The sequence below is a fragment of the Bos grunniens genome, chromosome 23 (assembly GCF_055505025.1).
Source record: "Bos grunniens cultivar Pamir isolate PY7600 chromosome 23, Bosgru_T2T1.0, whole genome shotgun sequence".
Lineage (NCBI taxonomy): Eukaryota > Metazoa > Chordata > Mammalia > Artiodactyla > Bovidae > Bos > Bos grunniens.
Window position 1 is genome coordinate 13,797,822 of NC_141187.1, and position 27,000 is coordinate 13,824,821.

A 27,000-nucleotide genomic window follows, 5' to 3' on the forward strand; every position below is an offset into this window, starting at 1 on the left:
TGAGTTGTCCTAATCCCTAGCAAAGCCTGGTGATACAACACATATTTTTCAACACATCTAAGGATGAACTTCAAGAATAAGCAAGGGCTATCTTTTTGGCAAGTTTTACTTAGCAGGCAGAGAAGGCTTCTTTCTGTGGGAATACGGTTTAAATGATTAAATTTATGAATCTAATAACCCTCCCACTAGGGGAGGCTTATTTACGAATCTAATAACCCATTAACCCAAAATGTACTAGCAATGCTTAACCACAACTCACTGTTGACATTTCAGCTTTCTTCTCTGCACTTTTTCTATCAAAATCCTTCATCCTTATCTCCTTTCCTCTTCTCATCTTCCTCACTCTTCATTATTCATACAAACTGTGTGCTTTGCTGGATGTAGAGAATTACAAACTATTCCCAGTTCTCGATGAGTCTGCAAGCCCCTTCAAATCCTTGCAGTACTCCTCAAGGGCAGTTTTTCTTTTCTTTTCTTTTTTTAAGAAAGAATGTACAGGATAGAAGTGTACAAATTAAGCATAGTCTTATCTAAAATTTTATTTTATTTCAGTCTGAGTATTGCCACTTGTTCAAATAGCTCACATAAACCCATTCCATCCAAAAAGGAAATATAAAATGCTTCTAACAGCATAAGCACAGTTGGCATGGCCTATCCAAAGGTCTTCCAATAGTGTCCGCACGCAAAAAAAAAAATCTAAATGGAGTTAAGCCATAAACTGGATGTTCTTATTATCTGTGCCGTAAGAAATATTCAACATCAGTTTGTTTTTAAAAACCCATCAAATATCAGTCATGGCAAGGAAGACCACTGAGCTGACTTCTGATAACTAAGTTATGTTATCACTGAACGTAACGTATCCTACATGATTGCTGCCATACGGAAGACCTTGGGGTAGGGGCTTTTCATAAGTAACACAAGCACCACTTGCACAGGAATGGCCGGGCATTCCCAGAGCAGCCGTGTGCTCCTGACTTCCTCCACTGCTTCTTCCTCACCATGGTACTCAAGCCTCCAAAGCTGAGAGGGCAATGCTTAAACTCACTGAAGGCTTTTACAAAGAAGACTAATGAAGGAGATGTTGTGAGGTACAGCTAAATACTAAAAGTGATGATGATGATGAGATCTTGAGTACTTGAGCCTATTTATATTGCCTTGGATTCACTGATTTTGCATGTTAGTCTGCTTTCTATCTCACAGGACACTGTGGAGGATTAAGTGAGATAAAGTATGTGACAGTCTAGTTTGTGTCTGCATAACCAGTATATAATATTCCCATCCTCCTCCCCATCCCCAAAGAGGCTAGTCCTTGAACTTTCAGAGTACTCTGTAAAGAAAAAATTAGTATTTCTATCTGCATCCGTGTCAGCATGATTCTAAATTTCTCCCGAGAGTCACTTCTCTTTTGTAAAATAAACTTTATACTATTTGAAATATACGTGAAGCTTCATTTTTGTTCAGGGTTTTTAACTTCTCATTGTGAAAAGTTACTTCTGAGGAACTGAAACCCCAGAAGGTAACCATAACAAAAACATGTTCAGTGTTTTTTTATATTTTAAATGATGGTTCAAAGGCAGACTTGTAGACTTGTATCTCTTCAGGAGATGGAAGGCAAATGCAGCCTCTGAAGGGAACTGTTCTAATTATTGCCTAAAAAAGTAAAATTATACAACTATATTCAAGGACATAAAACAAGGCACTACATTAAAACTAGGATGACTGAACAACAGTTAGGGGGAAACAGCTGAAAGAGTAAAGGGAGAGAGATTTAAGAATAATCTGAGTTGGGACAAGGATCCATCAGTCCTGGATGCTTCTGTTATCTGAATATCTTGAATCACATGATTTCCTGTTTTACCTTCTACAATGTCTCCACTGATATTTCAAATCAGCATTCTCACAGAACTAAATAATAGTTATCAATGTGTTGGGATTCAAAATTTCAATCCAGTAACCATCAGGATCTTGAATAAATGCCAGGCCTTTCATTTTACCTGTAAAACAAAATAATTTTCATTATTTGAGAGACCTAAAATATATATATATATATATATAAATTTAAAATAATGTTTATTCAAATTTTATTTTGCATTTTAGTTAATTACATTATTTCGTTTATAGTTTTAACTTCAAAAAATCTATTGGTGTGGCCCAGATGCACGAGTTTCAGAATGACACATTTTATCTTCTACACATAGCTGTAAACCAACTCTCCTGAAATAAACAGTGGGACTGGCTGTATCTTGTAGGTATCAGGTAACTACTGCACCTGCACAATGTAACTTCATGCAGCTAGTTGAGTAGTCACAGAAACTGCCTTATTTTAAAGAGGAAAACGACAGCAGATGCTCAAGGGAGCCGGTAGCATGGCGCATCTAGCCAGCCAAGGGACCCAGATGCTTGGTCATACACTATTCTGTGTAACCCAAGCTGTGCCAATCAGATTCTTTCTCCCAGGACCTCATGACTGGGACTGAGAGGGTAATAGGTCTAGGAGTAGAGTTGTTTGCCTAAATGGAAAAAGTGTGACCTCAGAAATTTATTTTGGTACCAAGATGCTGAATTAGTTTGACTTTATCTCTGGCTCCCCTCCTCAAGATCAGCTTCAGAGGAACACAGATAAAAAATGGGGGGGGAAAAGTATGATGCCTCTGATGTGACAGTTGGGGAGAGAAATGGTAGGGGTGAGGTGGTGACTATTTTAACCCACTTGGTGTGGAAGGGGTACTTGTGGCCAGACCACAAGGCAGGCCATCGTGGCTGTGGGAGAATAAACAAGGAGTTTTGCTAGTTTGGCTCTTGCTTCTCCCAGTGCCTTGGGCCTCAGCACCTACTCCCACAGTGCGGGAGGTTCGAACGACTGGTTCAGATGTCCTCGGGGGTAGGTAAGGGCAGAAAAACAGGTGGGGAGCAACTCATCTCCCAGAGGTTACACGTGCCACACAACCAGAGTTAGGGAAAAACAATGCCAGGAGCGTCTCCTACAAATACTACATCAGGGACAAAGGGGGAAAAGGATATGACTACAGAATGTGAAGTATTTGTCTTAACTCTTATTTTCTCTCTCTGCCCTGCACATGTCCCTGATATCACTTGGAATTTTAAGAACCAAGGTCTGGTCTTCCCCCACTCACATTGCCTGATGGCAGGAGGAGAAGGGGATGACAGAGGATGAGATGGTTGGATGGCATCACCGACTCAATGGACATGGGTTTGGGTGGACTCCTGGAGTTGGTAATGGACAGGGAGGCCTGGCGTGCTGCGGTTCATGGGGTCACAGAGTCAGAAACAACCGAGCGACTGAACTGAACTGATGGTTGGAATAGCTAATAGTTTCAGTAAAAAAATAAAAACAAACCCACCCAAATCTCTGAGACCAAAATAATAAGAATTTGAGGAATATAACTATAAAACAAACAACGGATTATAAATTCTAACTGAAGAACAAATATGAGATTGATGGACCAAGAACTATTGAAATATGTAAAAACAATGAGGAATATTAAATATAACCAATATGAAATAAGAATAAGAAAATATTAAAGAAAGTCAGCAAAAATTAGAAATCAAAATTATAATGAAGTGAAGTGAAAGTTGCTCAGTCGTGTCCGACTTTTTGTGACCCCATGGACTGTAGCCTTCCAGGCTCCTCTGTCCATGGAATTCTCCAGGCAAGAATATTGGACTGGGTAGCCATTCCCTTCTCCAGGGGATCTTCCCAACTCAGGAAATGAACCCAGGTCTCCTGCACTGCAGGCATATTCTTTACTGTCTGAGCCACCAACGGAGCCCAAGAATACTGGAGTGGGTAGCCTATCTGTTCTCCATGGGATCTTCCAGACCCAGGAATTGAACTGGGGTCTCCTGCACTGCAGATGGATTCTTTACCAGCTGAGCAATATAAAAGGAAGTCAGCAAAAATTAGAAATCAAAATTATAATAGGTGAAATAATACAATAGATGAGAATACAAAAGACGAATATAAGAACAGATACATCTGAGGGAAAATTAGCTAATTAGTATGCCAGTTTGAAGAAATCCCCAGAAGGAAGTCAAGGACAAAGAAAACAAATATAAAAAGCTTCTAGGACAAAACAGAAGAAAATAAACAAAGGAACACAAATCAGCAGATTTTTCAGCAGCAACACTGGATGGGAAAAATAAGACAACAGAGTTGTATTTTCAAGACTGAAGGAAAATAAACCTAAGGTTTATAGACAACAAAACTGTCATTTATATATATATAAAGGCGAGGTTCTGGGGTAATTGGAATGCCTCAAGAGTGCTGCCTCACAAACCCTTTGAAAGCAGTTTTGGTTGAGGTACTTAATAAAGGGACAGAAAAATCCAAAAGATGTTACAGCAAGAGATATATGGAGAAAAAAATATACCTTTACATATTTATTATCTTAAAAAAACAAGCCAAAGAAAAAAGAAAAATAAATCAATACTATCCCAGCCTGGGTATAGTAAGATAATGGAGGTAGAAGGGAGCAAGTTCTTGTCTTACTGGGGAGGATGATTTTTGGATATCAAATCCCCTAATTGGAATTAAAAAAAAAAAAAAAGATGGAAATGAAACAGTGAAATATTCCAAATTAAAAATTTAAAAAATAAAATGGGATGGCAAAAATAGATCTAAATAAAATAATTATAATGCATGTAAATCCAACAAAATCCAGATACATACTATTGTCAAGAGACATACCTAAATCATAAGGACATGCGAAAGTTGTAAAAGGATGAAAAAGAAAAATCAAATAATTATGAACTGAACAGACTTGCTGTAGTTACATTAAGAGCAGAAGAAACAGACTTTAAGGAACTTAGTTTTTGGGTGGCTAGATAGACCTGAGATAGTAAAAGCTGGTGGTCACTGAGAAACGGGCAGGGATGAGGGGTGGAGAGGCGGCCTCGGTCTTTGATGGCTCTCCAGATCCTGCAATTAGTCCCATGTGAAGCCACCCTCGAGTTTGCCTTTCAGTTTCCTAAGGTAACCCAGTGTGCTTCCAATCATTTCTCTTTCCTTAAGCTGGTTGGAGTAGGATTCAAAGTCACTTGCAACCAAAAGGTTTAACTACAACAGCACCCTCTGTGAGTGCTTAGTAAATGTCACAGAACTAAAGAGAGGCCTGAAAAAAACAAGTAGCAGACTCACCATCATCAGGTTTCTTCACAAATTTGACTCCCAGTTCTTCAAATCTTTTACAAGCACCATGAACATCGGGAACAGCAATTCCAATGTGACCTTAGGTAAAACCGCCCCCAAAACAAGGCAGAGAGAAAGAAGGAAAAATTACAACAGGGTATCCATGTGCCACAAGTGGCTTCCAAAACTAGTTAATTTCAAAACACAAGGCATCTGTAAACAGACTGAATCAAGTTGGTTCAAAACCTATAAAATATTAAAGAACAAGAATCTAAGTGGCTGGGTATAATAATTAGTTGCTCTAAATTATAAATTATTTGACATAAGCCCAATATTTGCTCATAAACAGTTCAACCTGTTAATAACCTACTTAAAAAAACGATATCCATTTATTCATGCTTAATAAGCTAATTGTTGATAATGACTATATACCAGTCCATTTAAACTGATAATCCTGGCATTTGATTGAGAGATTTTAGATTAAGGCAGAAGTGTATACTAGAAGAAATTAGGATTATTATTAACCATCATTTTTGGTTTTGTTCTTTAATTTAAAAGTCTACTGGAAATACAGTACTGAGACTGAAAAATGAAACCATGGTGAGAGAATAAATGTAAAGTTTAGATTGACATGATGAAATTATATTCCTAAATAAAATTAGGCTTCCCTGGTGGCTCAGATGGTAAAGAATCCACCTGTAATGCAGGAGACACAAGTTCAATCCTTGGGTTAGGAAGATGCCCTGGAGAAGGGAATGGTTACCCACTCCAGTATTCTTGCCTGGAGAATTCCACAGACAGAGGAATTAGTCCTCTGTCTAATTCCACAGGGTATATAGGTTCACCAAGAGTTGGACACAACTTACATGTGGAAATAAAAATAGCCATACTAACAAAAATCTAAAAATTAATGTTTTAGATTGCTTACAATCATAAATAGGTACCCAATGCAAAATCACAAAACCATAAAAGTGTATTACACACAAATAGGCAAACATACCAAATCCTCGAGGGTCTGAATTGCCACTGTGGTAACTCTGGGTCTCATCATCTTCTGTGCCCCAATTGCTACAGATGGAGAGAAAACATAATTCTAAGTGACCTGGAGAACAGAAATTCTGAAAAGAAAGCTGCAACAATCTTTGAAATCTTTCCATGTATATATGCTACTTAATACACTTGGTCTAATCTCTGCTACTGTACACGTTAAGTTTTCAACAACAGAAAGAGCAAACAGGCAAAGAATGATGAACTAGACTAAGGAGACAATAAAACTAGGCATCTGGATAAGAATAAAAATGATAATAATAGCAACTACCATTCATTGTGCTATGGACTTTATATTTCATGAAGCCCTCAAAACAGCTGCATGGGTTAGATCTGAGCATCTCCATTTTACAAATGAGACTGCCACTTAGGGAGGTGGTATAACTCGATCACAGAGCTGTCATCAGAGGCAAGACTCAGGCCAGGTCTGTCTGACTCCAGAGCTGTTCTGATTCAGGAGACACATGAAATACCACACCCTGAAACAAATCTGTTTTGTTTATTTTTAAAGACTGCACAAAAACAGCATACAGAATAAAACAGAAAGGAGAATGCCTATGACAATCTCAGCTGTAGTATCCAAACATTCATTAGCTACATTTTGACAAACATCTTGCCATTTCATTATTACATTCTCTGCAAATGATCTCATTTGCCCTACTTGCACCATAAGAACAATATAAAGATCCATGAAAAAATACTCAAAGATATTGTTACAAATGGAAAGTGGTTAGATAAGACCCAGTTTGAATTAAGCTGGTAAGTAAGGGGGAAAAGTTTAAAAAAAAAAAAAAAAAGCTTCCAAAAAATGTAGAATATATAAACAAAATAAAGACTCATACTTACTGTGTCAGTTCAAGTGTAGCTTTTCTGGAGAATACCCACGCTACTTTTTCATCTTTATCTTTTGGGATGTCATTTTTATCCTCATAAGCCAAGAAATAGAGTGAAAATTTCATAGTGGGGAAATCAAGTTTCTGGAGTAGTCTGAAATTAAATAACAAGCCTGACTCAACTTACAAGAAAAGTCGATTAATACTAAAATCAACATGACGATATTCGAGTTCTACTGAGAATAAGAACAGTACACATTGAGGCTGTTTTAATAGAAAAAGCAAGGAAAAATCAATAAAAAAGTCTAATTAAAAAACTTATCTGTAAATATCAGTGAAATTTTAAAAAATTAAATGTAAACTTGTAATTCATCAGTTCTTCAAATACAATGAAAATTAGCTGGATTTATGGTACCTGGATAAGTGTCAAAAGATATCTTCAAAAGAAAATTTTGTTTTTCAGTGTAAAATATAATGTCTCACACCTTTAGGATATATGGCATTCAGTTACTGTGCCAAAACTCCTAGGAAGATAAGGTGAGGACAGGTGTTAAGAGAGGGCAGATTAACAGCACAGAAGACATGAATGTCCATAATAAAGTGGTTGACAGTACCAAATACTGCAGAAAGGTCAGACAGGATTAAGTTTGAGGAGAGGTGAGTAGATACAGAAAGGTCCTGTGAGGGCAGTTTCACCAGCACGCACAGCAGAGGCTGGAGAATGGGAGGTGAGCAAGTGGGATCTATCTGTACAGACAGTCCTAATGATGGGATGGACCGCAAGAGAGCAGAGAGCGACAATTATCCTACAATAGAGAAGACTTAAGTTTCTTTTGTAGGTTGAAAAGAGCAGTGGAAAAGGAGAGACTGTGAGAGGAAGTGCATGAATTCCGCATCCTGAGGTTCTGAAGAAGATTCAACAAAGCTGTGGCTTCTAAAATGAACTTAGAGTGTGACGTTATTTCGCAAGGAGTAGGGTGAAATGAGGATACACACAGTATAGTTTTCTTTAGATTACGGAGGATTAAATGCTCAAAAATGACTTCATTCAACACCAATAAGAGGGAATGACTGAAGCATAGCAAATAAAAAGTTTCTAGAGTTCTGTTCCAAATCTTCTACTTATTACTGCTATGTAATATGCCTTAGCCCACTAAGATCTACCCACTGACTCATCACAAATAGCTCTTACTCAAACATGTTTATGATGAAGTGTCATACAATTCAAATACTCCAATCACAAAAAACTATCTCTGCACCTACCAAAGCAGACTGCCTAAGCTCTTACAGACCAGTCAAATGGAGCACTTGAATGTGTTTTACACTGCTCTTCTCAGCACAGCATTATCTTTCACTAGAACATCAAGCTGTACTCTTGTGTTAGTCGCTCAGGCATGTCGGACTCTTTGCAACCCCATGGACTGTAGCCACCAGCCTCCTCTGTCCATGAAATTCTCCAGGCAAATAAAATGAAGATATACGTTTAAAAAAAAAAAAAAGAATACTGGAATGGATTGCCATTTCCTTCTCCAGGGGATCTTCCCAACCCAGGGATAGAACCCAGGTCTCCTGCATTGCAGGCAGATTCTTCACCATCTGAGTACTCTATTTGGGGCTCTTTAAAAATAATGTCAACACTGGAGTTGTTTGGACCTGGATTCAAATTCCAGCTCTGCCATGTTCCCACTGTGGGATTTAGTGCCATAAGTTAATGCCTTTAAGCTTTGGTTTCTTCCTTTCCATGTAAAATGGAAATATAAGCTATTTCATAAGCCTTTTGTGAAGACTGAATGAAAGAACATATAAAGGGCCTGGCAAATAGCAGACATTCAATACATTTGTTTCATTACGTCCTTTAAATATGTCATGGTGCATTAGTAGCTAAGTCGTGTCCGACTCTTATGACCCCATGAACTGCAGGCTGCCAGGCTCCTCTTTCCATGGGATTCTCCAGGCAAGTACACTGGAGTGGGTTGCCATTTCCTTCTCCAGGGGATCTTCCCAACCCAGGAATCCAACCCAGGTCTCCTGCATTGCAGTCAGAATCTTTACTGACTGAGCTATGCGCAAAACCACTTTTTCTGGAAAGAATGACAAGAAACTGTTAACAGCCGTTATCTTTGAAGAGAACTAGGAGAGGGAGGCTGTCATTTTTCACTTTGTATTTCTCGGAAGCAGTCAGATTTTCTAAATATAGACATATACTGTATTACTTGACGTTTTCTCTTAATGTCAATGAAGGTTATCTAGGCAGTAAATTAAAGATTATTTTACTCTCTATACTACCAGAAATAAATAAAAACCCTCATATTATTTAGGGAAACAAATCAAGAAAAGCAAATATGTTAAAGGTATCAAATCAGTGAATATTACTTATTTGGAAAAAGAGAACATATCCTATAAAATGGGACAGATGGTCAACTTTAGGTAAACTCACTAAATTTTCTAAATAATGTGTCTTTATAGCTATATCTTTTCTGAAGAAAATAAGAGGCTAAGAGTGGCCATAACATCAAAATGGTCTGGGCACGTTAAGGATTTAACTGGCAGCTCTCAGTGAAAAGGGAGTTAGAGAAAATGCAAGCACTGGTGTCTTGCTGCCCAGTGAACCTGGCTGGGAGAGAGGACAGGAACCTGACGGAAGCCCTGGCCAGTCAGTCAAGCCTAGTCCCAGACTCCTGGCCAAAAGCACTTTTGTGACCTTTGAAGCAAACTTTAATCTATTTTTAAAATAGATCTGAAAACATTGCCTATATTTGCAAAGCTATGTATTTAAACATCACAGGTACCAACAGTTTACTTACGTCATTCCAAGAATTCTTGTATAAAAATCCAGTGACTTCTTAGGATCCTTAATTCGCAACATGGTCTGCTGCAAGAGAAAATCCTAAGGGGAAACAGTATGTATTCAGTTCAGTTCAGTTCAGTCACTCAGTCGTGTCCGACTCTTTGGAACCCCATGAATTGCAGCACGCCAGGCCTCCCTGTCCATGTATTAAACACCTTTAATTTTTACTACTTGTTACCAACATTAGCTTTGCTTTCTGTAACAAGATACCAACAGCCCACTATGGCAATCCCTTAGTCCATCATGGCTTTATTATTGCTTCTGTTCGGTCCATAAAAGCTATGCTGAAATTTGTGTAGCTCGGTCAAAGAGTTGGGTTTTTAAAATTTTTTTCTTTTCTATAGATTTTGTGCCAAGTTCTATAAAACAAGTTCAACAACTCTGTTTATCCTATCCCTATTTCTATTCTATCCTAAAATCTTTTTAAGCAGCAATCTGGATCTCAAGAATCCTAAAGAGTTCATACTCATTGATCAAGATATTGCCCTTCTAAAAATCTATCTAAGGAAATAATTAGAAACTTTGACAAAGATTTATGTATAAAGATATTCATCACAGCATTTACAAAGTAACTGTGTGCCAAATACTGTTCTAAATGATTTATAGAAATTAACTTATATGATCTTCATAACAACCCTCCTTATGATATATATATTATATATATATATAATGTATATATTATACCATCCCCATTTTACTATTGAGAAAGTAACTGGCAGAGAAAAAAAAAACCTCAGTCCAAACAGTTTGGTTCCAAAGTCCTTGCTTTCAACCACCTTGCTAAACTGCCTCTAACAATGAAGAAATAGTTAGATAAACTAGTTGTTGTTGCTTAGTAGTGAAGTCGTGTTAGACTCTCTGCAATCCCATGGACTGTAGCCCACCAGGCTACTCTGTCCATGGGTTTTCCCAGGCAAAAATATTGGAGTGGGTTGCCATTTCCTTCTCTAGGGGATCTTCCCGACCCAGGGATTGAACTTGCATCTCCTGCTTTAACACAGGCATAATAGAATATATGAAGACATTTAAAATGCTGTTTTAGAAGTATGTGGACATACATATGATATTATGACATACATGTTATATGTCAATTTTATCTCAATAAAGATGGCAAAAACAGTTTAGAAAATGGAAAGATACACCACTTTTCTGATTGAGAAGACTTAATAAGATAAATACATTATTTCTAAGAAAACACAGAGTAATATAAATTCCAAAATCATTTAACCTTAAAAAAAAGTCTATATATGGCAAAAAGATTAACAAATACATTCAATGTTAATGGATTTATTCATAAAAGTAAAGGCATATAAATCCTTTGCTGCCAAAGTATTATTTGGATGATAGTTAAAAAAAACAAGCAGGGTTTGCTTTTTATAAAATGATTTAGTTATTCTATGCTCAGGTAACAGTTTTCTTTTTATCACCAAAACATTCTGTTAATTCTCTGTAACAGAATGTTAAACCACTCTGTTACTTCTGATAAACAAATGATTTTGGAAAAAAGTTTCTTTAAAAGTTACTAAAAATCACTGTTTATTGCTATTGTTCTAAAATATTGTTTGAAATAAATATATCTTGTGTCTAAAAAAAGACTTGTGCCTAAAAGTTGATGTCTTATCTCATGGGACAGTTTTTAACTTTGTCTCTCCCTTTGGGTGTTCAGTTGCTAAGTCGTGTCCAACCTTTGCAGCCTCATGGACTACAGCCTGACAGGCTCCTCTGTCTTTGGGATTTCCCAGGCAAGAATACTGGAGTGGGTTGCCATCTCCTTCTCCAGGGGATCTTCCCAACTTGGGGATGGAATCCTCATTGCCTGCATTGCAGGTGGATTCTTTACAACTGAGCCCCCAAGGATGTCTTTCCCTTATTATGCTCTAAATTCAGAACAGTAAAAGATGTCTTTTATGCTCAAAAAGTTTCAGGCTTTCTCGGTTAACTGCTAAGCAACAAAGATTTGCTCCTCTGCTTACAAAAAGAAAGAATAATAGAAATAATCAGTCTTTTGCAGGAGTGGGAGAGGGCAATTTCCAAATTTAATTAATTTAAAACTACAGTGTAAAAACGTTAAAGGTCCAATCAGGCATGTTTCTAGTACATGTACTATGTGCCTACAATATAATCTTGACAAAACTATAAAAAGTGGAGCCGGGAGTGAACCAGAGGATCAAGGTCAAGGTCCCTTTAAGCACTTTTAAATGGACCTTTTTTTTGGTATAAGACGTGAACGTAGGGCTTCACTTTTTACGAATGTCCAATGGCTCCAGCACTATTTGTTCAAAAAATCTATCCTTTCTCCACTGAATTACTTTTGCATCTCTGTGAAAAATTTGTTGGGTTTTTATTAGTGAGTTTATTTCTGGGTTCTACTCTTTTCCACTGATCTATATCAGTTGTAACTCACACAGCATTTGGCATCATCATAAAATGGTTTGAGTGAAGTGTAGAAACCTTATCTCTCCTTATATCCCTTTCCTCTCTCTGATTTATAACTGTCTTAAAATATTTCCACTGCTGGGCCAGGGCAGAATGCTAGGTTTTCCGTGTTTCTCCACTGATAACAGCACGAGGGGAAAGATTGTTACTGCCTGGCAAGACGAAATCATCGCTCCCTAGTCTTCTCTGATGCTACCGTAGCACGGGGAGGTTGAGCACCTTATTATAGCCAGTTGGCTGGAAGACTAAACTCCCCACTCAGCCTCTGCTGGCACAGGTGTGGCTGAGGCCACTGTTTTCTCTATGGGATTTGGTTGTAGTAGAGCACTTGTTGTCTAAAAGTTTTCTGACTTATCAGGAAATACTGTGTATTTCCTGGTCCTATGGGTAGAGAAAGTAAGCATTCATTCGGCTTTTTTGTGTGTGCATCCATTGGCATTTCCAGATCACTAAGCCTTTAGCTCTAAGTCTGGGCTATATGAGGCAGAGAGAAAACCCAGAAAACTTACTGCCATGAGGTTCCTAGGGTTTCAAAGTCCCTACCCAGTCTGCCTTCTTCTCTCTGCTTTGCAGAGTCTTCCTATTTTTATTTTATATAAGCATATCTTGTTTCATTGCACATCACTTTGTTGTAGTTCACAGATACTGGTTGTTTTTTCCCCCCAAATTGAAGGTCTGTAACAATCCTGTGTCCAACAAGTCTATCAGTGATACTTTTCCAACAGCATTTGCTCACTTTGTATCCCTGATCACATTTTGGTAATTCTCACAATACTTCAAACTTTTCATTACATTTGTTATGATGATCTGTGATCAATGATCTTTGATGCTATTATTGTGATTGTTTTGGGGTGCCATGAACCACATCCACATTAGATGACAAACTTAATTGAAAAACACTGTGTGTGTTCTGACTACTCCACTGACAGACCACTGCCCCATCTCTCTCCCCATACTCAGGCTTCCCTATTCCCTGAGACACAATACTGAAATTACATCAATTAATAACTGTGCAATGGTCTCTAAGAGTTCAAATGAAAGGAAGAATTCCATGTCTCGTATTTTAAATCAAAAGCTAGAAATGATTAAGCTGAGCGAGGAAGGCGTTTCAAAACCTAAGACAGACTGAAAGCTAGGCCTCCTGCACCAAGTTAGCCAAGTTGTGAAGACAAAGAAAAAGCTCTTTAACAAAGTTAATAGTGCACTCTGGTGAATACACAAATGATAAGAAAGTAAAACAGCCTTATTCCTGATATGGAGAAAGTTTTAGAGATCTGGATAGAAGATCAAACCAGTCAACATTCCTTCAAGCCAAAGCCTCATCCAGAGCAAGGCTCTCTCTCCCATTCTAGAGGGCAGAGAGAGGTGAGGAAGCTACAGAAGCAAAGTCTGAAGCTATCAGTGGTTGGTTCATGAAGTTTAAGTAAAGAAGCTAGTTGCATAACATAAAAGTGCAAGTAAAGTAGCAAGTGCTGATGTAGAAGCTGCAGTGAGTTATCCAGAAGATCTAACTAAGATAATGAACAAAGGTGGCTGCACTAAACAGACTTTCAATGTAGATGAAACAGCTTTCTATTGGAAGAAGATGCCATCTAGGACGTTCACAATTGGAGAAAAGTCAGTGCCTTCGAAGCTTCAAAGGATAGGCTCATTCTCTTCTAGGAGCAAAAACAGCTAGTTACTTTAAGTTGAAGCCAATGCTCATTACCATTCTGAAAATCCTAGGGTTGTTAAGAATCATGCTGAATCTCCTCTGCCTGTGGTCTTTATAAATGAACAATAAAGCCTGGATGATAGCGTATCTGCTTACAACATCGTTTACTGAATATTTTAAGCCCACAGTTGAGACTTACTGCTCAGAAAAAAAATAAGATTCCTTTAATACATTCATTCAAAATGCACTTGGCCATCTAAGAGCTCTGACGGAGGTGAACAATGAGATTAATTTTGTTTCCATGCCTGCTAACACAATATCCATTCTTGCAGTCCATACATCAAGGAGTAATTCTGATTCCCAAGACTTATTCTTTAAGAAATATATTTCGTAAGGCTATAGCTGTCATAGATGATGATTCCGCTAATGAATTTGGGCAAAGTAAATTGAAAAACTTTTGGAAAGGCTTCACCATTCTAGATGCCATCTAGAACATTCATGATTCATGGGAAGAGGTCACAGTATCAACATTAATAGGAGTTTGGAAGAAGCTGATTGCAACCCTCACGGATGACTTTGAGAAGTTCAAGGCTGCAGTGGAGGAAATAACTGCAGATGTGGTGGAAATAACAAGAGAACTAAAATTAGAAGTGGATCCTGAAGATGTGACTGAATAGGTGCAACCTCAGGATAAAAGTTTCAATCTTGCATTAGCTAAACTTTCAGAAATTTTTATACTTGTCTGAACTGTGTGTTCTCGTCTTAATAACAGTGAGGCCAACTCTCCATGGAGCCTATCAACTCTCTCTCCCAATGAATTTTCAAATGTGATGCATTACCCCCAGCAAAGGGTCTTCTTCAGGTTCAACTAAGCATTCAGAGTCACAAGACAACTATAGGCTAGGAGGCTATCCGTCAGGAAAAGACAGTTTACCAACAGAGTGGTGTTAGGTGTCTCTCTTCAGCAAGAGTTTGGAAAAGAATCTATACAGCTCGGGTGCAGGGAGAAGATCCACGTTAGGGCAGGAGTGGGAATCACCCTGGTGTCGAAGCCCTGTGTACCACTATCTCTAGTAGCAACTCCACAGGCACAGCTTTCAGAATTTTCACATGGGACAGTGATAAGAGTCACTGAATTCAGGCATACCCAAAGCTATATTAGATATTTATAATTCTCCCTTTGCAGATGCAACCTTCCAGTCAAGTTATTTCTACTGAAAGCAATATTGCCAAGTAGCAAATAGCATTTTCGTAGGAAAGAGAGCTGCTGCTGCTGCTAAGTCGCTTCAGTCATGTCCGACTCTGTGCGACCCCATAGATGGCAGCCCACCAGGCTCCCCCGTCCCTGGGATTCTCCAGGCAAGAACACTGGAGTGGGTTGCCATTTCCTTCTCCAATGCATAAAAGTGAAAAGTCAAAGTGAAGTCGCTTAGTCATTTCCGACTCTTAGCAACCCCATGGACTGGAGCCTACCAGGCTCCTCCGTCCATATGATTTTCCAGGCAAGAGTACTGGAGTGGGGTGCCATTGCCTTCTCCGAGGAAAGAGAGCTAGAGATAACCAAAGGTCAGATTCTTATCAAGGAAAAAAAGCCTAACTCTTTAACCCCTAGGTGTCACATCTCCTATGAATTAGAAAAGGATAAAGTTTTGCTTTTTCCTGACTTAAAAAAAAAATTGCAATTGCCTTCTGTGAAAGTTCATTTTGGAAAAAGAAGTGTATTTGAGGGGAAGACTATTTACTATGTGACAGCTGGAGCACATGGTTGATATACTATGCTATGATACATTTTTTTTTTACTATCTTTTTCCTACTATTACTTCTCTGATTCAACCTATGTCAGAGAATAACAGTTGTTCCAGAAAATAATTCAGCCACTTCCTCTACACTTATTGTCCTATCTAAATTGATTTCATGTGGTTCTTTCCTTCTTCCCACTCAACAGCTAACAACATACTGCAAGTATACTTGACCTATAAATAAGGAAGACAAAAACAGGTAGGAGACACAAAGGAAATTAGTTTTATTTTAAAAATTACCTATGGTATTTGTAAACATACCTGCACCCGACTACTCTTACAACAAATAAAAGAAACAGGAATATCCTGGAAGCCCTCAGTATCATGAGGCCTTTCAAATCTCATGCAAAGGGAGAAAAACATACACAAGTAGGAAAGAAATATTAATAATTCTTCAGAGGCAATGTGATTCAAATGCTGGCTCTCTCTGTTACCCTGAGTAAATCATTACTTTTCTTGAACATCAGTTTTCACATGTTTAGAATGGAAATAATAATGGTTTTCAGCTCTTAGGGCTGAGTTGGAAAATAAATGGGAAAATGCATGTAAGTGCTTAGCAGAGTACTGTCTCAGAGTAAGTTACTCTACTTACTATTGCTCTTGTTGTTATTATTATAAAATATACCCCAGAATTTGTACTACCAACTATTGCTTTTGATTCCCAAGTCTGTATTCCCCAGCCCATACCTCTAACCTCAGCTCTGGATTTACATCTCCATCTGTCTACTCATTTCCACCTGAGTCAAATATCAAATTAATCACAGCCCAGATAAACACTCCTACTATTAATACATCCCCCTCAGGGAATGTCTCTAGAATCCCTTGTTAGCCCAAGTCAGACATATGGACAAATCTTCCTAGTTCCTAGTTTCGTTCTGCCACTCCTTCTGTAACCCAATCCAAGCGTTGGATTGGATCAACCTGACTGCTCAAGTCCCTCTGGAATCTTTGTCCTTGCCTCTCCAATGATCACTACTACCTTGCTCATGTCTTCACTACTTCCTGCCTGAGCGAGTGTCCAAACCTCCCTGGAGGGCTTCCCTGCTGGTCACGTTGGTCAGGAGCTGGCTTTCCAGTGCAGGTGGTGCAGTTTGATTCCTGGGTGGGAAGCTAGGACCCCACAAGCCTTGCCACCAAAAGAACCAAAACATAAACACAGAAGCAACATTGTAACAAAATCAATAGACTTTGAAAGTGATCCACATTAAAAAAAAAAAAAAAAAAGAAGCCTCCCAGGTCTGTCTGCTTCTTGTGAGCTTCAGTTCAGTTCAGTCGCTCAGTCGTGTCCGACTCTTTGCGACCCCATGAATCGCAGCACGCCAGGCCTCCCTGTCCATCACCAACTCCCGGAGTTCACTCAGACTCACGTCCATCGAGTCAGTGATGCCATCCAGCCATCTCATCCTCTGTCGTCCCCTTCTCCTCCTGCCCCCAATCCCTCCCAGCATCAGAGTCTTTTCCAATGAGTCAACTCTTCGCATGAGGTGGCCAAACTACTGGAGTTTCAGCTTTAGCATCAGTCCTTCCGAGGAAATCCCTGGGTTGATCACCTTCAGAATGGACTGGTGGGATCTCCTTGCAGTCCAAGGGACTCTCTAGAGTCTTCTCCAACACCACAGTTCAAACCCAAATGCAATCCAGAGTGATGCAATCCAGAATTCCGAGAACGCTACCAGACTGAGCTTTCTATAATAACCCAGTTGTGTCATTTCTGGGTTAAAGATCAGAATTTCAATGGTGCCTTACAGCTTTAAGAAGAAAATCCCCAAAGCAAGCGCATACAGTTGTTGCATACTTCTCTAACTTCATCTTTTGTCATTACTCCACTAAACTGGTCATCTTAAATGGTTCTGATTTCATACTCTTAGCAGTTTAAAAAAAAAAAAGAGCATGCACCCACCATAAGTGTGTGTGTGTATATACATATATATCTTTTTAAAATTATGCACAGAAATATACTAAAAAAACCAAATATATTAAAAATGTATTTGCCAAACAAAAATCTTCGCAGGATGAGAAAAACGAACCAAGTGGGAATGTTCATATTTTCTCTGAGAATCCCAGTGACTGCTTTGTGTACCTCACCATTAACTCCTCTGCCTTATAACTTCAGTCTCATTGTATACTTGCAAGTCCCTGCATCGGTTCTCTATTTTCACTGTGCTTTATATAAACTACAGTTCTCTCTGCTGAGAAAAGTCATTCATCCATCTAGCCACTGTCCTTATTCTTTCCTTTCCATTTTTCTTCCCTCAATCCCTGCACCCAATTCTACCTAGCTACTTCCTTTGTATTCGGTAAAACCCAACATAAATGTCACCAGTATGCTTGTCTTAAGAACCCCATGAACAGTAAGAAAAAGCAAAAAGTTCGGACACTGAAAGATGAACTCCCCAGGTTGGCAGGTGCCCAATATGCCACTGGAGATCAAGGTAGAAATAACTCCAGAAAGAATGAAGAGACAGAACCAAAGCAAACACAACACCCAGTTGAGGATATGACTGGTGATAGAAGTAAAGTCCAATGCTGTAAAGAACAATATCGCATAGGAACCTGGAATTTTAGGTCCATGAAACATGGTAAATTGGAAGTGGTCAAACAGGAGATTACTGTGGGCAAGAATCCCTTAGAAGAAATGGAGTAGCCATCACAGTCAACAAACAGTCTGAAATGCAGTACTTGGATGCAATCTCAAAAATGACAGAATGATCTCTGTTCGTTTCCAAAGCAAACCATTTAATATCACAGTAATCCAAGTTTATGCCCTGACCAGTAATGCTGAAGAAGCTGAAGTTGAACAGTTCTATGAAGACCTACAAGACCTTCTAGAACTAACACCCAAAAAAGGTATCCTTTTCATTATAGGGGACTAGGGGACTGGAATGAAAAAGTAGGAAGTCAAGAGCTACCTGGAGTAACAGGCAAATTTGGCCTTGGAGTACAGAATGAAGCAGGGCAAAGGCTAATAAAGTTTTGCCAAGAGAAAGCACTGGTCATAGCAAACACGCTCTTCCAACAACACAAGAGAAGACTCTACACATGGACATCCCCAGACGGTCAATACTGAAATCAGACTGATTAAATTCTTTGCAGCCAAAGATGGACAAGCTCTATACAGTCAGCAAAAATAAGACAGGGAGCTGACTGTGGCTCAGATCATGAACTCCTTATTGCAAAATTCAGACTTAAAGAAAGTAGGCAAAACCACTAGACCATTCAGGTATGACCTAAATCAAAGCCCTTAAGATTATACAGTGGAAGTGACAAATAGATTCAAGGGATTAGATCTGATAGGCAGAATGCCTGAAGAACTATGGACGGAGGTTCATGACATTGTACAGGAGACAGGGATAAAGACCATCCCCAAGAAAAAGAAAAGCAAAAAAGGCAAAGTGGTTGTCTGAGGGTGTGTTACAAATAGCTGTGAAAAGAAGAGAAGCAAAAGGCAAAGGAGAAAAGGAAAGATATACCCATTTGAGTGCAGAGTTCTAAAGAATAGCAAGGAGACATAAGCAAGCCTTCCTCAGTGATCAATGCAAAGAAACAGAGGAAAACAATAGAGTGGGAAAGACTAGAGATCTCTTCAAGAGAATCAGCGATACAAAGGACACATTTCATGCAAAGATGGGCTCAATAAAGAACAGAAATGGTATGGACCTAACAGAAGCAGAAGATATTAAGAAGAGGTGGCAAGAATACAAACTATGCAAAAAAGATCTTCATGACTCAGATAATCACGATGGTATGATCACTCACCTAGAGCCAGACATCCTGGATTGCAAAGTCAAGTGGGCCTTAGGAAGCATCACTACAAACAAAGCTAGTGGAGGTGATGGAATTTCATTTGAGCTATTTCAAATCCTAAAAGATGATGCTGTCAAAGTGCTGCACTCAATATGCCAGCAAATTTGGAAAACTCAGCAGTGGCCACAGGACTAGAAAAGGTCAGTTTTCATTCCAATCCCAAAGAAAGGCAATGGCAAAGAATGCTCAAACTACTGAACAATTGCACTCATCTCACATGCTAGTAAAGCAATGCTCAAAATTCTCCAAGTCAGGCTTCAACACTACATGAACCGTGAACTTCCTGATGTTCAAGTTGGATTTAGAAAAGGCAGAGGAACCAGAGATCAAATTGCCAACATCCGTTGGATCATCGAAAAAGCAACAAGAGTTCAAGAAAAACATCTACTTTTGCTTTATTGACTATGCCAAAGTCTTTGACTGTGTGGATCACAAAAACTGGAAAACTCTTAAAGAGACAGGAATACCAGACCACCTGACCTGCCTCTTGAGAAATCTGTATGCAGGTCAGGAAGCAACAGTTAGAACTGGACATGGAACAACAGACTGGTTCCAAACCAGGAAAGGAGTACGTCAAGGCTGTATATTGTCATCCTGCTTATTTAACTTTATATGCAGAATACATCATGAGAAATGCTGGGCTGGATGAAGCACAAGCTGGAATCAAGACTGCCACGAGAAATATCAATAACCTCAGGTATACGGATGACACCACCCTTATGGCAGAAAGTGAAGAAGAACTAAAGAGCCTCTTGGTGAAAGTGAAAGAGGAGAGTGAAAAAGTTAGCTTAAAATTCAACATTCAGGAAACTAAGATCATGGCATCCGGTCCCATCACTTCATGGCAAATAGATGGGGAAACAATGGAAACAATGAGAGACTTTATTTTTGGGGGCTCCAAAATCACTGCAGATGGTGACTGCAGCCATGAAATTAAAAGACGCTTGCTCCTTGGAAAAAAAGCTATGACCAACCTAGACAGCATAGTAAAAATCAGAGCCATTACTTTGCCAACAAAGGTCTGTCTAGTTAAAGCTATGGTTTTTCCATTAGTCATGTATGGATTTGAGAGTTGGACTATATAGAAAGCTGAGCACCGAAGAATTGATGCTTTCTAACTGTGGTGCTGGAGTATACTCTTGAGAGTCCCTTGGACTGTAAGGAGATCCAACCAGTCCATCCTAAAGGAAATCAGTCCTGAATATTCATTGGAAGGACTGATGTTGAAACTGAAACTCCAATACTTTGGCCATCTGATAAAAAGAACTGATTCATTGGAAAAGACCCTGATGCTGGGTAAGATTGAAGGCGGGAAAAGAAGGGAATGACAGAGGATGAGATGGTTGGATGGCATCACTGACTCAATGGACATGAGTTTGAGTAAACTTCGGGAGTTGGTGATGGACAGGGAGGCCTGGCATGCTGCAGTCTATGGGGTCGCAAAGAGTCGGAAATGACTGAGCGACTGAACTAAACTGAAGAGTCACCAACACTAAAAGTATTCCCTGACCTCCTCATCTACCACTCAGATGGGAAGGGACATCAAGTAACTGTATCAAAGAGGACTGACAGAGACAGTAAACAGAATGTCAGGAGATCACTATTTGGGGATAGCAGCATTGGCTTTTTGAAGCAAGTTAGTATGTCTGCCCGGGATGTGGTGTAGCTGTATATTCTTTGATCTGCCTCTATGACAAAGATGCAAATGATCAACAAACAAGTTGACCTTCTACCACTTTCTCCTTTCCAAACCAGGTCCTCATCACTTTTCTCACCTTTTAGGTGTCCTCATCATCTCTAGGCTTAGATCTCTCCAATCTATTCTATAGAATGATTTGAATCCCTCAGTGGTTCCCCACTAACTATATGAAATCCAATTTTCTTAGAAGTGACACTCCAGGCTCTCTCCAAGATCTGGCTTCAACCTACCATTCCAGTCTTCTCTACCACTGCTTAAATAACTTGAACCAAAAACACATAACTCATTTCTCCAGAACACGTTTCACACTGCATCTTTCTGCCACCTCACCACAGTTTTGCTCAGATGTCTCCTCCACCTAGAAGCCTTCCCATGCAACCATCTCCTATGTGATGTTGGGATCCCATCTATCTTTCAAGGTCTAGGCTCACCCCCACCTTCTTCTTGACTCACTCCCTGATATCCACAGTTAAAATACAACCTTGAATTGTATTGCTTTTCATAGTTTAGAGATCGTAGATACATTTTATCCTTATAGCAGCTGCTTTTACAAACTCGGCCCAAGTGTCCTGCTAAGATCATTATGGCCAATGATAGAATTAGGGATTCAAACGTAGGTCTTCAGCCTCCAAATACTCTGATTACATATCATACTATAGATGCTACTGACCTGCAGCATGACATCCCAGAGTGTGAAGTCAAGTGGGCCTTAGGAGGCATATAACAAACAAAGCAGGTGGCAGCAGTGGAACTCTAGCTGAGCTATTACAAATCCGAAAAGATGATGCTGTTAAAATGATGCACTCAAAATGTCAGCGAATCTGGAAAACTCAGCAGTGGCCACAGAACTGGAAAAAGTGAGTTTTCATTCCAATCCCCAAGAAGGGCAATGCCAAAGAATGTTCAAACCACCATACAATTGCACTCATTTCATGTGCTAGCAAAGTTATGCTCAAAATCCTTCAAGATAGGATTAAGCAGTACCCCCAAGAACTCTGAGATGTATCAGCTGGGTTTAGAAAAGGCAGAGAAACCAGAGATCAAATTGCCAACAATCATTGGATCATGGAAAAAGCAAGAGAATTCCAAAAAAAAAATCCATCCACTTCTGCTTCATTGACTATACTAAAGCCTTTCACTATGTGGATCACAAAAATCTGTGGAAAATTCTTAGAGATGGAAATACCAGACCACCTTACCTGACTCCTGGGGAACCCATGTGTGGATCAAGAAGCAACAGTTAGAATGGGACATGGAACAACAGACTGGTTCCAAATTGGGAAAGGAGTACAACAAGGCTGTATATTGTCACTCTGCCTAGTTAACTTATATGCAGAACATCATGTTAAATGCCAGGATAGATGAATCCCAAGTTGGAATCAAGATTGCTGGGAGAAATATTAACAAACTCAGATATGCAGATGATACCATTCTAGTGGCAGAAAGTGAAAAAGAACTAAAGAACCTCCTGATGAGGATGAAAAAGAGGAGAGTGAAAAAGCTGGCTTGAAACTCAACGTTCAAAAACTAACATCATGGCATCTGGTCCCATCAGTTCAGTTCAGTTCAGTCACTCAGTCGTGTCTGACTCTTTGCGACCCCATGAATCGCAGCACGCCAGGCCTCCCTGTCCATCACCAGTTCCCGGAGTTCACTCAGACTCACGTCCATCGAGTCAGTGATGCCATCCAGCCATCTCATCCTCTGTCATCCCCTTCTCCTCCTGCCCCCAATCCCTCCCAGCATCAGAGTCTTTTCCAATGAGTCAACTCTGCATGAGGTGGCCAAAGTACTGGAGTTTCAGCTTTAGCATCAGTCCTTCCAAAGAACACCCAGGTCTGATCTCCTTCAGAATGGACTGGTTGGATCTCCTTGCAGTCCAAGGGACTCTCAAGAGTCTTGTCCAATACCACAGTTCAAAAGCATCAAATCTTCGGCAATCAGCTTTCTTACTTCTCGGCAAATAGAAGGTGACAAAGTGGAAGCAGTGACAGATTTTATTTTCTTGGGCTCCAAAATCACTCTGGACAGTGACTGCAGCCATGAAATTAAGACATTTCCTTGGAAGGAAAGCTATGACAAACCTAATGCATGCTAAGTCACTTCAACATGTCCAACTCTTTACAACCCTATGGACAGTAGCCTGCCAGGCTCCTCTGTCCATGGGATTCTCCAGGCAAGAATACTGGAGTGGGATGCCATGCCCTTCTGCAGGGCACCTTCCCCACCCAGGGAATGAACCTGTGTCTTTTTATGATTCCTGCACTGGCAGGTGGGTTCTTTGCCACTAGTGCCACAAACCTAGATATCATATTAAATAGCAGAGACATCACTTTGCCAACAAAGGTCTGTATAGTCAAAGCTGTGGTTTTTCCATAGTAGTCACATAAGGCTGTGAGAGTTGGACTATAAAGAAGGCTGAGTGTTGAAGAATTGATGTTTTCAAACTGTGGTGCTGGAGAAGACATGAGAGTTCCTTGGACAGCAAGGAGATCAAATCAGTCAGTGCTAAAGGAAACCAATCCTGAATATTCATTGGAAGGATTAATGCTGAAGCTCATGCTCCAATACTTTGGCCACGTGATGGGAGGAGCTGACTCTGGAAAAGACCTTGATGCTGGGAAAGACTGAATGCAAAGGAGAAGTGTGTGGCAGAGCATAAGATAACTAGATAGCATCAACAACTTAATGGACATGAATTTGGGCAAACTCTGGGAGATAGCAGAGGATAAGGAAGCCTGGTGTGCAGTAGTCCATGGGGTCAGAAAGAGTCAGACACGACTTGGCAACTGAACAACAAGAGATGCCACCCTTGAAAATCTCTATCTTCTGTGCTCCCACAGTGCTTTATAATTCCAATATATATAATCCCAGTTCCACCTTATGTTATAGTTGGTGTATGTTTGGTGCAGGAAGGAACTTCACTTTTTCGTTTATTTCAATATCCCCCAAGGTACCTATCATGCTCTTTACATATATCAGATGATCAATGATCATTGAATTTACGCCTTCTTTGAGTCAAGTTTCAAAACACTATAGTCAGTATCTAGAAGCAGAACAGGGTGGAGACTAGAGTGTGGGCTCTCCCTAGGCAACTTACTCAGCACCACTGTGCCATTGTCTACTTATATGTAACATGGAAATGAGTAGGCTTCCTCGCACAGTTGTGAGGATTAAATGAAGTAATGTACTTAACAATGGAGAAGGAATGGCAATCCACTCCAGTATTCTTGCCTTGAGAATCCCATGGACAGAGGAGTCTGGTGGGCTACAGTCCATGGGGTCGCAAAGAGTTGGACAGGACTGAGCAACTAAGCACACGCACTTAACAAACCAGGGTCTGGCACAACTCCACACATACCAGCTACTATTACTATTACACAGTCCATTTTATGTCCCCCATATGGCACCTCAAGAGCGAAAATGACTAATTCCCAAAAATAATTCCTTCAAATCAAGAGAAATCTACTTAAATTAAGAATGCATAAATTAAGATCACAGGGATTGTATTCAATCAATTTCATCAAGCTCTCTTTGGAATCTTTTTTTTTTAAATAGTCCAGTATATAAAATGTCCTATCTGGGAAATTAATTTACACTGAATAACTCAATCGGTATTATGTGAAATAACAAGGTATTTAACATTAAAGAGTGTAAAAATAAGATAAGTGTGAGAGGAAATGTATATATTTATTTCTTCCCCCTTAGTCTTGCAGTGACTAACATTTTTCCTAAGCTAAGTATTATCAGGTGGTAGTCAAAGGCTTTAGCAATTAGAAGTGTTTGACTCTTCACCCTGAATGTAAAAAGCAAGCAGGGAATAAAGTCAGCAACTGGTCTTAAAGGTCTGTACAAAGCACACACTCAATCTTCAAGGAATTAGAGCTTATCCAGTCAAATGAATGCATACAAAGGCATTTGCAGACAGTGTTGAGTATGCTGGAGCAAACCCCGGAGTGGCTGCCCTGTCTGAACTTGATAAGGCCTGTAGGCACCACACCTGAGTGAGTTACAACTGACTCTCAGTACAAACACGTTAAGCAAGCTGAAAAGCCTTCCTATGCAACCAGTTATTCCTCTCAATGGGTCTCAGCTGCAATAAGAGGATCAGTGAAGGAATTTCCATGATTCTCTTTGGACCTAAGCTCCAGGATTCTAACATTCCTCCCGTGGGGCACTAAGCCCAAGCAGAGGAGTAAAGCTGTTAACAACTGTAAAGGCCAACCTAAAGCGAAATTCTGGGCGCGGTTAAAGTCAGGAGCCATCAGATTGGTTTGGAGGAGTTAAACCCGGGGCCAGGGCAGTTACAGAAAAATGACAGGGTCTTCCCTGGTGGTCCAGTGGCTAAGATTCTGCACTCTCAACATAAGAAGCTCCCGATGGATCCCTTGTCAGAGAACTAGATCCCACACGCCACAACTAGGAGTTCGCCTGCCACATCTAAGACACGCCGCAAATCGATAAAAATAAATAATTTTTTTAAAAGAAAAAATAAAGAAAAATCATCCAGGCTGGGAGGATCCGGCGGCACGTAGAAACTTTCGACCAAGACTTGAGTTCTGAAACTGCTCTTACCCGCCAGGGCTATTGACCTGGGGAACACTCACAACCCACAGACAAGGACTCTGATCCTGACTGAGCCAACGTTTCAGGTAACTGTCCCAAGTCAAACAAGGTAGAGCAAGCAGGGTCACAGTCTTTCAAACAACTTAAAAGAAACGGATGCTTTCTCTGATCTCCTGTTGGGACAGCCCACTCCGATCCGTCCAAGGCGGGCGGAAGGGCAGCGGTGGCCGGATGAGGTTCAAGTCCAGAGTTCGAATCATCCAGCCCAAGCCGGGCCTCGTCGAGCCCGGGAACTGCTCCCTCTGGGGGCCCCAGCCGCGCCACGCAGAGAGGGCCCCGACTCGGGAAAATTAGGTTCTGTGCCCACCTTGGTGCTGGGGTCCGGGTCGGAGCAACAGCTGAGGGCAGCCTCGTCGGTGAGGCCGCCGGACGCGGGCTGTGGTTCTGCCATGGCCGCACTGCTGTATCACGGACGCCTGTCCCCGGGAATTCAAGACGTACCCACACTCCGCCGGCTCCTAAGCGCTTTTCACCAGCGCCGGCGCGACTGCGCCCAGGGGCGGGCGCCGCTGACTTCCAGCCACTCGCTTGCTGGAAAGGAAGTTGGCTTTCTGCTGATTGGGTCCCAGTTCCTCCGCCCACAGCGCTCTACGCCCAAGACTACAATTCCCAAGGTGCTTTGCGTATGATGGAGGCCTGCGTGTGGTTTAAAAAAAAAAAACAAAAACCAAACCCAAATCGGCCCGAAGAAAGTGCGGTTTCTCTACGTCGCTTGATAACCTAATTTTGTTTCCATTTAACTATTAAAGTTTAATAATCACCCATACCTCAAGGCTGCCACGTGGTAGGAGATAGGAATCTGATGAAAAGAGAATTGGGAGCTATAATTTTTAAATTGTAAGGACCCAAAACGATTTTCTCAGTTTAACCAGCAGAGGATAATTAAAGCAACTCTGACTTAGTGAAAAACCTAGGTTTCGAGTTTTGGCTCCACTATTTATTAGTTCTAGGAGCCTGGAATAATTACTGACGTTTCTCTGAGCTTCCTTGATGGATTTTGGTGAGGATCAAATACGATTTAAGTTACGGTTTCACTACTTATCTAAATGTCCATGACTTTCATTGTCTTTTATGTTGATTTTGCTAAGGCATGTATTTTAATTAT

The 27,000-nt window shown here is 40.1% G+C and overlaps 1 protein-coding gene across 1 annotated transcript; it reads right to left on the bottom strand.

The window, feature by feature from the left end:
• Window positions 1–524: 524 nt before the first annotated feature.
• Window positions 525–26,338, bottom strand: GLO1 (glyoxalase I). The gene is made up of 6 exons (XM_086371557.1): window positions 26,203–26,338; window positions 9,834–9,916; window positions 7,043–7,183; window positions 6,150–6,217; window positions 5,159–5,248; window positions 525–1,994 (listed from the first exon to the last, which is right to left on the bottom strand). Exons 1-6 carry the CDS (start codon window positions 26,284–26,286, stop codon window positions 1,906–1,908), a joined length of 555 nt encoding a protein of 184 aa, XP_086227683.1. The 5' UTR covers window positions 26,287–26,338; the 3' UTR covers window positions 525–1,905.
• Between the last annotated feature and the right edge of the window lie 662 nt (window positions 26,339–27,000).